Source organism: Mobula hypostoma, chromosome 7 (assembly GCF_963921235.1).
Source record: "Mobula hypostoma chromosome 7, sMobHyp1.1, whole genome shotgun sequence".
Lineage (NCBI taxonomy): Eukaryota > Metazoa > Chordata > Chondrichthyes > Myliobatiformes > Myliobatidae > Mobula > Mobula hypostoma.
The window spans coordinates 130868756-130882857 of NC_086103.1; the positions used below are offsets into that span (position 1 = coordinate 130868756).

At 39.9% G+C, this 14102-nt stretch overlaps 1 protein-coding gene across 3 annotated transcripts in view; it reads left to right on the top strand.

Annotated features, from left to right (window-relative positions):
• The first annotated feature begins 1093 nt into the window (after window positions 1-1093).
• Window positions 1094-14102, top strand: part of LOC134349015 (interleukin-18 receptor accessory protein-like) — a 38608-nt gene continuing 25599 nt past the window's right edge. For 2 of the 3 annotated variants that reach the window (XM_063052855.1, XM_063052856.1), the window contains exons 1-5: window positions 1094-1162; window positions 1789-1983; window positions 4370-4484; window positions 6791-6891; window positions 9221-9479. In XM_063052855.1, coding sequence (XP_062908925.1) covers window positions 4456-4484; window positions 6791-6891; window positions 9221-9479 — 389 coding nt within the window. In that variant the 5' untranslated portion in view covers window positions 1094-1162; window positions 1789-1983; window positions 4370-4455. The remainder of the gene's footprint in view (window positions 1163-1788; window positions 1984-4369; window positions 4485-6790; window positions 6892-9220; window positions 9480-14102) is intronic. The other variant, XM_063052857.1, reaches the window with a different exon arrangement.

Consider the following 14102-nt stretch of genomic DNA (forward strand, 5'->3'; position numbering starts at 1 on the left):
TTGACTATGCCTAATCAGACCCAAATACTTGTATATCCTGTCCCTTAGAATACCTTCCAATAACTTTCCCACTACTGATATCAGGCTCGCTGGTCTATAATTTCCTGGTTTATTTTTGGAGCCTTTCTTAAACAGCATTAGCTATCCTCCAATCCTCCAGCACCTCACCCCAGCTAAGGATTTTAAAAATATCTCTGCTCGGGCCCCTGAAATTTATGCACTTGCCTCCCACAGGGTCCAAGGGAACACTTTGTCTAGTCCTGGGAATTTATCCAACTTAATTTGCCTCAAGATAACAACGACCACCTCCTCTGCAATCTGTATAAAGTCCATGACCTCACTGCAGCATTGTTGTACATCTATAGCCTCTGTGTCCATTTCCTGAGTAATACAGGTGCAAAAAAAATCCATCTTTTTGGATCCAGACATAGATTAACACACTGATCTTCCAAGGACCAATTTTGACTCTTGCTGTCCTTTTGTGGTATGGGAGCCCCAGTCAATATGTGGAAATTTAAAATCTGATTTAAAAACTAAAATAAAAATTGGTAATGATATCCAGCATCTGGAGTTTCAATTTTTTCTCAATGAAAACCATAAAACTAAGATTTTATTTCCTGAAAAACAATGCTTTATTTAATAATGAACATTAAATTGAAAATTTGGCTGTGTGGTGTAATAACAACCACCTCTCGCTCAATGTCAGTAAGACCAAGGTACTGCGACTTCAAGAGAGGGAAATCAGAGGTCCTTGATCCAGTACCCATCGGAGGATCAGAGGTGGAGAGACTCAGTAACTTCAAATTCCTGGGTGTCACTATCTCAGAGGACGTGTCCTGGACCCGTCATATAAATATAATTGCAAAGAAAGCACAACAGCGCCTCTACTTCCTCAGGAGCCTGCGGAGATTCAGCATGTTATCAAAAACCTTGACAAACTTCTATAGATGTGAAGTGGAAAGTGTACTGACTGGTTGCATTGAGTGGAAAATCCCACAAACGGTAGTGGTTCAACTCAGTACATTACGGGTAAAGTCCAACCAATGAGCACATTAACATGAAATGTTACCATAGAAAAACAGCATCCATCATTAAAGATCCTCACCACCCAGGCCATGCTCTTTTCTCATACGTCTTTTATCACACGGCCATCAAGTAGAAGGTAGGACTCGCACCACTAGGTTCAAGAACAGTTATTACCCCTCAACCATAAGGTTGGGGGGGGGGGGGGGGGCGGAAAAAGGAGATAAATACATTCATTCTATTTTTGGTGTTTCCACAACCGATAGTCTCAGTTTAAGGACTCTATCTTGTTTTTTTTCATGCTCTCGTTATTTATTGCTATTTATTTATATTTGCATGTTGCGCAGTTTGTTTAAAATTGATCTTGTTTAAATTTACTGTTCTATAAATTCGCTAAGTATGTCCGCAGTAAAAAAAATCTCAGGGTTTTGTGGTGACATGTATATATTCTGATAATAAAAATTTTGCTTTGAACTTTTCTACTTGGCACTTTGAATAATAATTACAGAGAAGATACATTTAAGCGTTTCCCCTCATCCAGTTTCGACTTCCTGTTTATATACTGTAGTAAATGCGATGTCTGAAGAAGATTTTAAAAAATTTAGAATCTGCACCATAGGAAATAAATATAAGATATAATCTGTTTTTATTTCCTTACTGAGAGCTACCTTGCTTAAAAATATTCAAAGCTCAGAAAATATACTTTGTCATCTAAGTTAGCATTTTTCTTAAAGAATGAATACTATATAGTACATTTACTTGCAGTATTGGAAATAAAATAGGAAAGAAAATTCCTACACCACGTCGACTTTCGTCCATTTTCCTTTTGATACCTATCGCCGTATCAGTGGTGTGATATGAAGCCTTAAAGCAACGAATCCGCAAAGCTCCGGTAATAACAAGTGGGCTGGAAAGTAATCGTGTATACTCGCAGTGACTCATAGAAAGCCAACGGAAAAGGTATTATGATAAATTTAATATTCTTGCAAACTATAGACAACAGCTATACAAGTAAACGACTTATATAAAATTATATACTAGAGATGCTTAACGATATTTCGTCGTCAATTGTAACAAGTTATTGTATCAAGTTGAAGTAATAAATGTGCCGTTCATTGTCTCAGTTCAAATAATTATTTGTTATCAATATATCTTTTAGTATAAGTTGTACTTTGATAAAATTATGCTAAATATTTAAGTACATTATTTTCTGAAGCAAAGTTAACCGCTGAACAGTTTTCTTGGTAATATCAATTAGGAATAAATTATACTTAAAATAAGGCGTAAATGGCAACATGATATGTACTCGATCGATTAATCGGAAAATTATTAGATTTTTTTTCAAGGTGAGACAGAAACTTCTCTAGTAGCTGTGCGTTTAGCCATGCAATACCAACATGTTTTTTTTTGCCAAAGGTGAAGCAAAAATATAGTTTTGGAAGCACTGAGTAGGTGAAGCAGCATCTGTGGGGTAAGAAATAGATTACCGTGGAAATTATAATTGATTTTTAAAAAAATTTCTGTAGGCGTGCAGGAAGCAGCGCTAATACAGTTATCAATATAATCGACTAAGTTTTTTTTGTATCACTTCCTATCCTCATGGCGAGCTTAAAGGCTTCATTATCTTTCTTGCTCATCTCAACTGCCCCATATCAGCTCTTCCCTTCCCTTTCCTTAAATGTGTATCTCAATTTTAGAAATTAAATTAACTACCAATATTCTGTCTAAGTTAATTAGCTACCACAGCTCTATTGGCTGACCCTCTTCCTAACCTGCTTCCAGAAAGACCCTATTCCACCTTCCTAGTTTCTGGATGATATCAGCTCTGACTAGGAGACTTTCCATACCTATGCTTTTGAGATGTATTCCTATTTTCCTACTTTGTCTCTCCCCACCCCCCAACTTAGTTGACATTGTTCTCAAACTTTCTATTTCCTGTATGTCCACTATCATTGCTCTCTTCCCAGCCAGAAGGCAGTTAGGGTTCCTTTTGCCTTCACTTTCCACCCCATCTGCTCAATATTACAGATCAGCCAGTGCAATCTCATTAAAATGTTAGCAAGCATTTTAACTTCAAAGGAACCACTCCCTCCCTGATTCATTTTTACATGCCCTGCAAATATCTCTGCACCCCTCCCCATCTCTTGACACTTTCTTGTGCAAGTTCAGAAGTGGCAACACCTAGCCTTTTATCTCGTTCTTTCCCACAATTCAGGGACACAGGAGCTCCCTCCAGGTGAAACAATTGACTTGCATTTATTACAATTGAATATCCTGCGTATTGTGCTCACAGCATGGCCTTCACACTGAAGAAACCAAATTCAGATTAGGTAACTGCTTTGCAGAGCACTCTTGATAAGTTCACAGAAGTGACCTTGAGCTTTCAGTAACTTACCATTTTATTTATCTTTTCCATTCCCATTTTAATTGCTCTGTCATTGGTCTCCAATCTGGTTACCATAGAGCACTTGGGACTCAATACTGAATTTCACAGTTTCAGATAACCAGTCCCTTTTATCTCTCCTTTTCCAATGACTTCCCAATCAGTTTGCTTCCCTGTGCTCCATCAGTGTCTAACTACCAGAATCGATAGTAATTGTTGCCTTGACGTCCTTGGCCTGTGTCCTATCTAATTTGCACGTTTAGTCTGTGGTGAGGAAGGCAAATGCAATATTAGCATTCATTTCAAGAGGACTAGAATATAAAGCAAGGATGTAATGTTGAAACTTTATAAAGCACTGGTGAGGTCTCACTTGGAGTATTGTGAGCAGGTTTGGGCTTCTTATCTTAGAAAGGATATGCTGAAACTGAAGATGGTTCAAAAGAGGTTCACGAATATGATTCCAGAATTGAATGGCTTGTCTCCTGAGGAGCTTTTGATGGCTTTGGGCTTGTGCTCACTAGAATTCAGAAGAATAAGGGTTGACCTCATTGAAACCTATCGAATGGGTGAATGGCCTTGATAGAGTGGATGTGAAGAGGATATTTCCTGTGGTTGTAAAATCTAAGATCAGAAGACACAGCATCAGAACAGAGTAGTGTCCTTTTAGATGAGGAGGAATTTTCTTCAGCATGAGAGTGGTGAATCTGTGGAATTCTTTGCCAAGGGCAGCTGTGGTGGCCAGATGTTTATGTACATTTAAGGCAGAGTTGATAGATTCTTGATTGGTCAGGGTATGAAGGGATACTGGGAGAAGGCAGGAGATTGGGGCTGAGGAAAATTGGATCAGCCATGATGAAATGGCGGAGCAGGCTCAATGAGTCAAATGGCCTAATTCTGCTCCTGTATTATATCTTATGGTAGACATTCCCTGGACTTTTTTTCCACTCTTTGATCTCTCTACAGCTGAACTATACAACGAACACAAGAAGCAACACAAATGTCCAGAAGCTTTATTGAAAGCACAGTGCTTCAATAGCAAAAGTGTCAGAATGACACGTAGACGTAAAACTACTAACAGGTAAATGAAAATGACTGTAAGTAAGATTTCAGATGATTTACATCCCATTGAAGGGAAGTGAATTTCATGGCTTTGTCAACTTCAGTGCCAAGGAAATAAATTAAAAGAAACATAAGCTGATATGATCTTTTTAAAAATATAACTAAGCAGTTGATGGACACAATATCCCTTAAACCCTACTTGTTTAAATGTCTCAATATCCATTTAAAAATATGTATCAATGTCATGGAATATGAATCACAACATTTACACATTTCTAAACTCCAACCCCTCAAATATTTTAAGTAACGTTCAAAACGTCACTTGCATTCTTATCTCTCTGCCAGCTGACATTTTGTGATTCATGCACTAGGGCACCTTCTTCACTCGTATGCAGCCTTTTTCCATTTGAATAATAATCTACCATTTTATTCCACTTATCAAATGCATATCCTCCCATTAAAATACGTCTGAAATTTTTTTGCCCACTCACTCAGAGTCACAATATCACCTGAAATTGGCACTAATAGATTAAAACAATAACACCCTCAAACTTTGAAAGTGAGAACAATGCATGCCCCAGTAACAACTTCTAGGTCACACTGTAGACCTAAAGCATGGTATGTTTTAGATATTTCCAGAGTGGCACACCTATAATTTAGGGGATTACCTCTAACCCATTTATGGAAGAGTGGTACAGTTTAGAGGCTCCACAGAAGCAGGTGCTGGAAAGTAGTAAGTGTGAGAAAAGGTATTGCAAAGTATATTAAGATAGATATAGTTTTTCCTCTCTATGTTACCAAATTTGTAGAATTCAATAAGTTCCATGGTTAGTTTGAAAGGGCCTTGTACCAAACAACTAACTAACTAGTTGTCTAGTTTTCCGTTTTCTGAAACTATTGCTGTGTTTCCTGGGAGGAGCCTATGGGAAATTTTCAGTCAGTTTCAATAAGAGAGGAGCTCCATCAGGTCCATAAGAAAATATCCTATCCTGCCCTGGATCTCTGCTGAGGTAAAATGTTTAGCTAAGTAGTATATATAAACCTGTTGAACCAATATGAAAGTTTAGTTCCACTACTGTCAAGGTCCTGGCTGAACAGGCCTCCAAGTTTCAGCACTCCAATTCCCCAGAGTCTGGTTATCTGCCACTGTCCCTTTAAGACTCAGACTGTGAATTACTGCCTGCCACATGCCTTCATGGAAAGTCTGTACTTAAAGGCTCATGCTGATCACTTAGCGCTCAATTGTAGGTGATCAATTTCTAAAACTACTGTCTGTGATTTTGCCTTTGGATTTTGTTCGTGTTGTCTTTTCGAGTCTGAGTTAATTGTAGACCTTATTCTGCACTTGGGTTCACCACCATCCATAGCTCTCTTGTTACAGCAACTATTACATTTGGTTCTGATTATGCTACTTTGGAAAGAATATTAACATCCTGAAGTGGGTACGGAAAAAAATTACTAGAATGGTTTTGGGATGATCAATTTTAGCTGAGGTTTGATTGAATTAAAATGAGATGCTGTTCTTGAAGCAAAGTGAGATGAGAGAAGATTTGATTGAGATGTACCAGATCAGGCCTAGTTTGGATGGGATAAGTGGAGGGAAAATACCCCATTGGTGATAGATCTTTGACCAGAGATGTAGAAATGTAGTTATGGACCAAAGAAAATGCAAGGGGAAGACATTTTTACAAAGAGCAATAGTGAACCAGAACTCACTGAGTCATTCAGGGTTTTTAAAAATAATAATTTGCAGGTTTTTGGAGGAAGGACAGGACAATTAGGATGTATAATCTTTTCTATTAGGAAATAACTTTATTGGCTGTGGCCTTCATTCATGCCATATTGCTCTATGATTCTATGACTGGATGACTCTATGAACACAAGTGTTCAACCCTTTGCATATATGGTGTAGTTTCATTTTCCCAATAACCTTGACATGGGATTAATATGTTGTGCAGAAAAAATAGCTGATTAGTTGACCGGACCTGGGTTTTGGAAGTGATGTGGGGATGGTACAGCTGAAGATAGTAGGAGGTGACAGGGACATGGGAGAGGCAGCAATGCAAGGTACTGCATACAGTAAATATAGAAGTTTAACAGACATTTTGGTGATAGTGAATTCTTTCTTCCAGCACCTTGATTTGCAAGCTGTTAAAGGTGATGATGGTTTATTTGTGGATAGATAGTTCAGTGGCCAAAATAAAGTGAATATTAATAATCAACTTAAGGTTAGGGAAGAAAAATTAATGAATATTTTAAAATCAATGTGATCACAAGTTTTCTGTATAACAAATGTAATAAACCCATCTTATTTATTTGAAACAGGATGGTAAGGAATTTTTGGATGATATTTTTTACTGTCACCACCTCAGAATCAGGAGAAGGAAATACTACTCCACAGCCTCTGGATTTCTTAGATTCTCCTGGTAAGGTTATGTCACTACTTTCACTATACAAACACTTCAAATTATAAGACAACATTTTGAGAATTTACAGCAGTGAAATAATGTCCAATAGAAGCACATAATGATAATTCAATCTTTAAGTTCATAACCTTTGAGATCTCCTTGTCTCATTTATGATCATATTTCTCATTTGAATTAACCTGGTGAATCTTTCTTGAACTGTTTCCAATGATACTATATCTTTTTTAAATCAAGGTGACATGTCCCTGCTGCACAACATTACATCCTAACAATGTGATTTTAGCTAATGTGAGTCATCTTTCCTATTTGGGGAATCAGCTCCCTGTGAAGGCAGATATTAATGATGAGAACAGACACCCTCAGAGATTGAATAAAGCCTTCCACTGCCTGAGGAGAAGCACATTTGAAGATCAAGACCTCAAGCACAGAACCAGATTCATGAGATACATAGACCATTTTACAATAATCACTTCAAGTCACTGGGGAAATATCACCAACATTGCCTCTGTAAATCCCTAAATCCACTGGTTGCCAGGATCTGTGAAACAGCAGTGTCTTAGCTTTGATGTTCTGATTGTTCATAACCAGTTCCAGTGGGCAGGCCACATCATCCACATCTGCTGCCAGACTCTCAAAACAAACATTCCACTCCAAGCACACTTCAGGCAGGTCTATGGATGAAGACCCATTGCACATGTCCTCAAAAGATCTCTGGAAAAAATACAACATTCTTTAGGGCTTGTGAGAATTTCTGACCTGAGACAGTTCAGATTGCTGAAAAATATTAGAGTAGTCACCATGCATTACAGTTTCCTCAAATGGGAGCCTACAGAGGGGCAAGCAAGCAGCAGAACTGACATCCACAACATCAAGATCCAACTGTTTGTCTAAGGCAGGGACTCTGGATCTCAGAACCTACTCAGCAGTGACCTCAGAATTTATAGACTCGGATGGAACAAGTTATCTTTCTCAAATGGGATACCTAAAGATGATAATTATATATATAAAATGTGTATATAAATAAATAACGCATGGGGTACGAGGGGGAGGTGGGGCATTAGCGGAAGTTATACACACATTCTTTCTCTCTCTCTCCTTTTTCTCCCTCTGTCCCTCTGACTATACCCCTTGCCCATCCTCTGGGGTTTTCCCCCCTCCCCCTTTTCCTTCTCCCCGGGCTTCCTGTCCCATGATCCTCTCATATCCCTTTTGCCAATCACCTGTCCAGCTCTTGGCTCCATCCCTCCCCCTCCTGTCTTCTCCTATCATTTTGGATCTCCCCCTCCCCCTCCCACTTTCAAATCTCTTACTAGCTCTTCCTTCAGTTAGTCCTGACGAAGGGTCTCGGCCCGAAACGTCGACTGTACCTCTTCCTAGAGATGCTGCCTGGCCTGCTGCGTTCACCAGCAACTTTGATGTGTGTTGCATGAAGAAGAATAAGATCTGTTTTGATGTTACTCAGTAGTGGAGAAGGTTAAATCTAGTCCTGCTCCTATTTTTTGAAAACTGCAGATGCTCTAAAAACTGAAATAAAAACAGAAAATGAGGTCAGATAGCTTCCATCAAATGGGAAACAAATAATGTTTAATCTGTGACTCTTCATTCTGGGAACATTTCTCTTTCCACAGATGCTGTCTTTCCTGCCGACTTATTCCAGCATTTTCTATTTTTCTTTATTTCTTTCTTTTTCTTTAGCATTCTTGTGTTATTTACATTCAGTTTTGGGGGTGCTGCAAAGTAGAGATTTGAAGCCAGTGGAAATGAAAAAAAAAGCTGTCATCTGGGTGGGGAAATCCCTTGTTACTCAGCCCTGAATGATTTCATAGAACAGTGTTCTTTCCCTGGGATTGGAATTGATCGTGAGAAATTTTACAGATCAGTTTGGAAATTCAAATTAAATGTCATCTCACTTTCACTAGTATCAAGAACTGTTTTCACTAATACTATTTAAAGGTTGGACATATAAATTATAAGCTCCATTTTCTTGTGTGGAAAGAAATCAAAGTTAACAGTCCAGGTTGCATTTCCTTCATGTGCTTTATGAAGAGGTGGTGGGTAAATAAGTTTGGTGAAATAATTTTGGTTAAGCATTTCAGAGATTATTAGAGTGGCTTTACCAAAATTGTCATGTATCTTTTGCATCATACAAAATTTTGATTGGAGTAGTTAAATAAATAAATATGTAAAAGAGGCTGGGCTGACTCTCTGAAGCCTGTTTGAAGGAATCTAATATGTTCAAAATGATAGTATGTCTCATTGAAAGCTTTTATTCACCAATCATCATTGCTATATTGTAATTATTCTTCATCAATACTTTATGTCTCTATAGATTGTTTCAAACCTGCACTGCAAGAATACTACTATGGATGTGTGGGTGAACCTTTTGAAGTGACATGTGAGCTAAATAATCTCAGTGATAACAATTCTATTAACTATTTAAGCGACCAATTATTATGGTACAAACAAGGCAGGGAAGGAAGTGTTCAACAAAGTACTGATTGGAATGAAGTTGTTAGTCAAAGAGGAAAGAATTTTTCACTTTCATCGATCAGCACGGCTGATTCTGGTACTTACCTCTGTTTGCTCAGGTATGTGAAACAATTTCAAATTTTTAATATTGCACTGTTTAATGCTCAAACATTTATTTCTTGCTTGTTGGTAAATCATATTCTGTGCTTTTCAAGTCTTTGTAGGACAATATTAGGAAAGATTATATGCTGTGGGAATTAAATTCGAAAAAAGTAGGTAGAGAAATCAATTAATGCCTTTTTTAATGCCGGCTAATTCTGGTCATTTAAAATAGAAATAAACAGGAATAAGTAATGCCATCTCTCTATTGTTTAATTATATAAAAAATCACAAATCATTTAGCCACATAACAATTTATCTACAACTTTTTGGGGAAGCAGTTTTAGATATCCACTATCGTTTGCTTGCAAAATTGCTTCCTGATTTCTCTCGTGTGGCCACATTATTTTTAAGATAATTACCCCTAGTTCCACATTCTCCTTCTAGTGAACAATTCATTGAATCTTACCTCATCAGATTGCTTTATATTTTAAACATCATCTTAAAGTAATATATTTAAGCAGTTATAAAAATGTAATTGTGATTTGTGCCTATTAAGTGGCAACTTTTTGCATGCAGCTCCAATGGGAGTCATCAAATATTCCTGTTTAGGACTACTACAGTTGCAACCAGAGTCACAGATATAGGTAGTTCAGGAAGCTGCATCATTTTAACAGATTTAAAATAGCTATCAATATTCAGAATTGACAAACCTCATATGGCAGGTTCAGATGGCAAGTGCAGTTTCCCTTTAAGAAAACAGAAGCGGGGACGCTGCGCTGGTCTACAGGTACAAGTGAAACACAGCGGCTTTAGAATTCTACTCCCACTCCCGACTATCCTGCTGGTGAGTGTCACTGGAAAATAAAATTGAAGACCTCAGAGCAACTCTGCTGTACCAGAGGGACATTAGAGACTGCTGTGCACTCTGCTTTATGGAAACATGGTTCACACTGGCAACTACGGGCACAGCACTGCAACCCGATGGTTTCACCATTCTATGCTAAGACAAGTCAGCTCAGTCTTTTAAAAGCAGAGGAGGTGTAGTATACTTTATGATTAACTCATTGTAGTGCACAAACGTGGCAGTTCTGTCTCAATCCTGCTCACCTGACTTGGAATACCTAGTGATCAAATGTCATTCATTTTATCCACCGGGTGAGTTTTCTGCTATTATCCCGGTAGCAGTGTACATTCAACAGGCTAACATCAGGCAGGTTCTGGAGAAGCTGAACAACGCAGTCAGAAGGTACAACGCTGCGCACCCTGATACCTTTCCTTATATTATAGGAGATTTCAATCAGGCCAGCTTGAAGTCTCTGCACAACTAACACTAACATATCACATGTGGAACCAAAGGAGCCTATGCACCTGACCACTGTCACAGCACCATTGCCGGTAAACAGCAAGAACTCAAGAAATGTATGATCTGTGCAAAGTCATCAAGGCAGCAAAACAACAATACAGGGACAAAATTCGCACAACTCTTCATCAACAACACACACAGCTTATGGCAAGGTCTGCACACCATCGTAGACTTCAAAGCTAAATGCAGTGGAGTTTCCAACATTGCTGCCTGTCTCCCAGACGAGCTAAGTTTTTTACACTCGATTTGATGTTGCCAACACTGAGCCCCTGAGGAGACCTACAGCTGATGTGACCTGCATCTTGGTCATCTCTGAGGCTGAAGTACACAGGTGTTTCCAACGAGTGGACAGTTGTAAGGCTGTGGGATCAGACAGCGTCCCAGGGTGGGTCAGGATGTGTGTAGCACAACTGGCAGGTGTGTTTACAGACATTTTTAAGTCTCTCCCTCTCCCAGTGCAGAGTGCCCTCCTGCTATGAAACATCCACCATTGTTCCTGTACCTAAACAGACCAAGGTAACATGTCTGAATGACTGGTGTCCTGTCGCACTCACCTCAATAATAAGCAATTGCTTCGAGAGGCTGGTCAAGGACTACATCTGCAGCATGCTACCACCCACACTGGACCCCCTACAATTCACCTACCGACACAACTGATTGACAGATGACGCAATAGCCACAGCTCTACACACCATCCTTACACATCTGGAAAAGAAGGATGCTTATGTGAGAATGCTGTTCTTGGACTGCAGTTCAACCCCATAATTCCCTCCAGGCTCGACAAGAAGCTCAGAGACCTTGGCCTTCACCTTGCCTTGTGTCCTGGATCCTGAACTTCCTGTCAGATCGCCGGCTGGTGGTAAGAGTGGGCTCCCTCACCTCTGCCCCTTGATTCAGATGCCTCTTATGGCTGTGCAGTAAGCCCCTCCTTTACTCTCTGTGTACCCATGACTGTGTCGCCACCCACAGCTCCAATCTACTAATTAAATTTGCTGATGACACTACACTGATTGGCCTAATCTCAAATAATAATGAGGCAGCCTACAGAGAAGAAGTCATCACCCTGACACAGTGATGTCAAGAAAACAACCTCTCCCTCAATGACACAAGACAAAGGAGCTGGTTGTGGTCTACAGGAGGAATTAAGACAGACTAGCCCATGTTGATATCAATGCATCTGGGGTTGAGGGGGTGAACAGCTTTAAGTTACTCGGCATAAACATCACCGAGGATCTCACGTGGTCTGTGCATACCTGCTGTGTGGTGAGAAAGGCACAACAGCGCCTCTTTCCCCTCAGATGGTTGAAGAAGTTTGGTGTGGACCCCCAAATCCCAAGAACCTTCTACAGGGGCACAATTGAGAGCATCCTGACTGGCTGCATCACTGCCTGGTATGGGAACTGTACTTCCCGCAATCGCAGGGCTCTGCAGAGAGTGGTGCAGACATTCCTCTGCATCTGTAGATGTGAACTTCTCACTATTCAGGAAATTTACAAAGACAGGTGTGTAAAAAGGAGCCAAAGGATCATTGGAGACCCAAGTCATCCCAACCACAAACTGTTCTAGCTGCTACCATCCGGGAAATGGTACCACAGCATAAAAGCCAGGACCAACAGGCTCCAGGACAGCTTCTTCCAGCAGGCCATCAGACTGCTTAACTTATGCCGACACAATAGTATTTCTATGTTATATTGACTATACTGTTGTACATACTATTTATTATAAATTACTATAAATTGCATGTTGCACATTTAGACGGAGACATAATGTAAAAATTTTTACTTGTGTATAGGAAGGATGTCAGTAATAAAGTCAATTCAAGAACTTTTATCGTGCCATCCCACACTCACACATTGGAAAATCTCATCACCTGGCTGTACTCCCAACATGGAGGCAGAGACTGAAGGCCAGAGCACCAGTAGTGAGGACCAAGAAGATATGCTTAAGGGAGGCAGAGGAGGACTTCCAGGACTGCTCTGAGTGAGTAGACTGGCCAATATTCAGGGATTCATCCTCTAGTCTGAATGAATATACCACAGTTGTCACCGACTTAATCAAGACCTGCATGGATGGGTATGTGCCCTTGAGGCCATATCAGACATGTCTTAACCAAAAGCCATGGATAAACCATGAGATTCGTAGTCTGCTGAGGGCTATATCTGTGGCATACAAGACACGTGATCCAGACTATACAAGAAAGCCAGGCACAACCTGAAGAAGTGGATTTGAAGGATGATAAAGCAATTCCAATTGAGGTTAGAAACTGAATTGGATGCAAGTCAGCTCTGGCAGGGTTTGCAGGCTATTACTTCCTACAAAGCAAAACCTAACAACATGAATGGCTGTGATGCTTCACTCTCAGATGAGCTCAAAGCCTTTTGTGCATGCACTGAGAGGGGGAATAAAACTACACCTGTGCAAACCCCTGCAGAATCTGGCGACCTTGTGATCTCTGTTTCGAAGGCTGATGTCTAACGTCTTTTAAGAGTGTAAACCCCGTAAAGCATTAGGTCCTGATAGTGTACCTGGTAGGGCTCAGAAAAGATATGTTAACCAACTGGTGGGAGTGTTCAAGGACATCTTTAATCTGTCACTGCAGAAGTCAGAGGAGTCCACCTGCTTCATAAGGGTGGCAAACATACCTTGTGTGCCCAAGAAGAACAAGGTGAGCTGCTTCAACAGTTATAACCTAGTGGCACTCACATCTACTGTGATGAACATTAGAACACAAGAGATGGGAACAGGAGTTGGCCATCTGACCTAACGAACCTGCTCCACCATTCAATAAGATTATGGATGATCTGACCATGGACTCATTTCCACCTACTTGCCTTTTCCCCATAACCCTTAATTCTCCTACTATGTAAAAATCTATCCAATCTTGTCTGAAGTATACTTACTGAGGTAGCCTCCACTGCTTCATTGGGCAGAGAATTCCACAGATTCACCACTCTGGGGGAAAAGCAGTTCCTTCTCATCCCTATCCTAAATTTACTCCCCCAAATTTTGAGGCTATCTCCCCTACTTCTAGTTTTACCTCAGTGGAAACAACTTTCCTGCCTCTATCTTATCTATCCCTTTCATAATTTTATATGTTTCTATAAGATTTCCTCATTCTTCTGAATTCCAAGGGGACTACTCTATCTTTAGAACTGTTTTGAGAGGTTGGTTATGGCTAAAATCAACTCCTGCCTAAGCAAAGACCTGGACTTGTTGTAAGTTGCCTATCACTACAGTAGGTCTACTGCAGATGCAATCTTACTGGTGCTCTACTCAG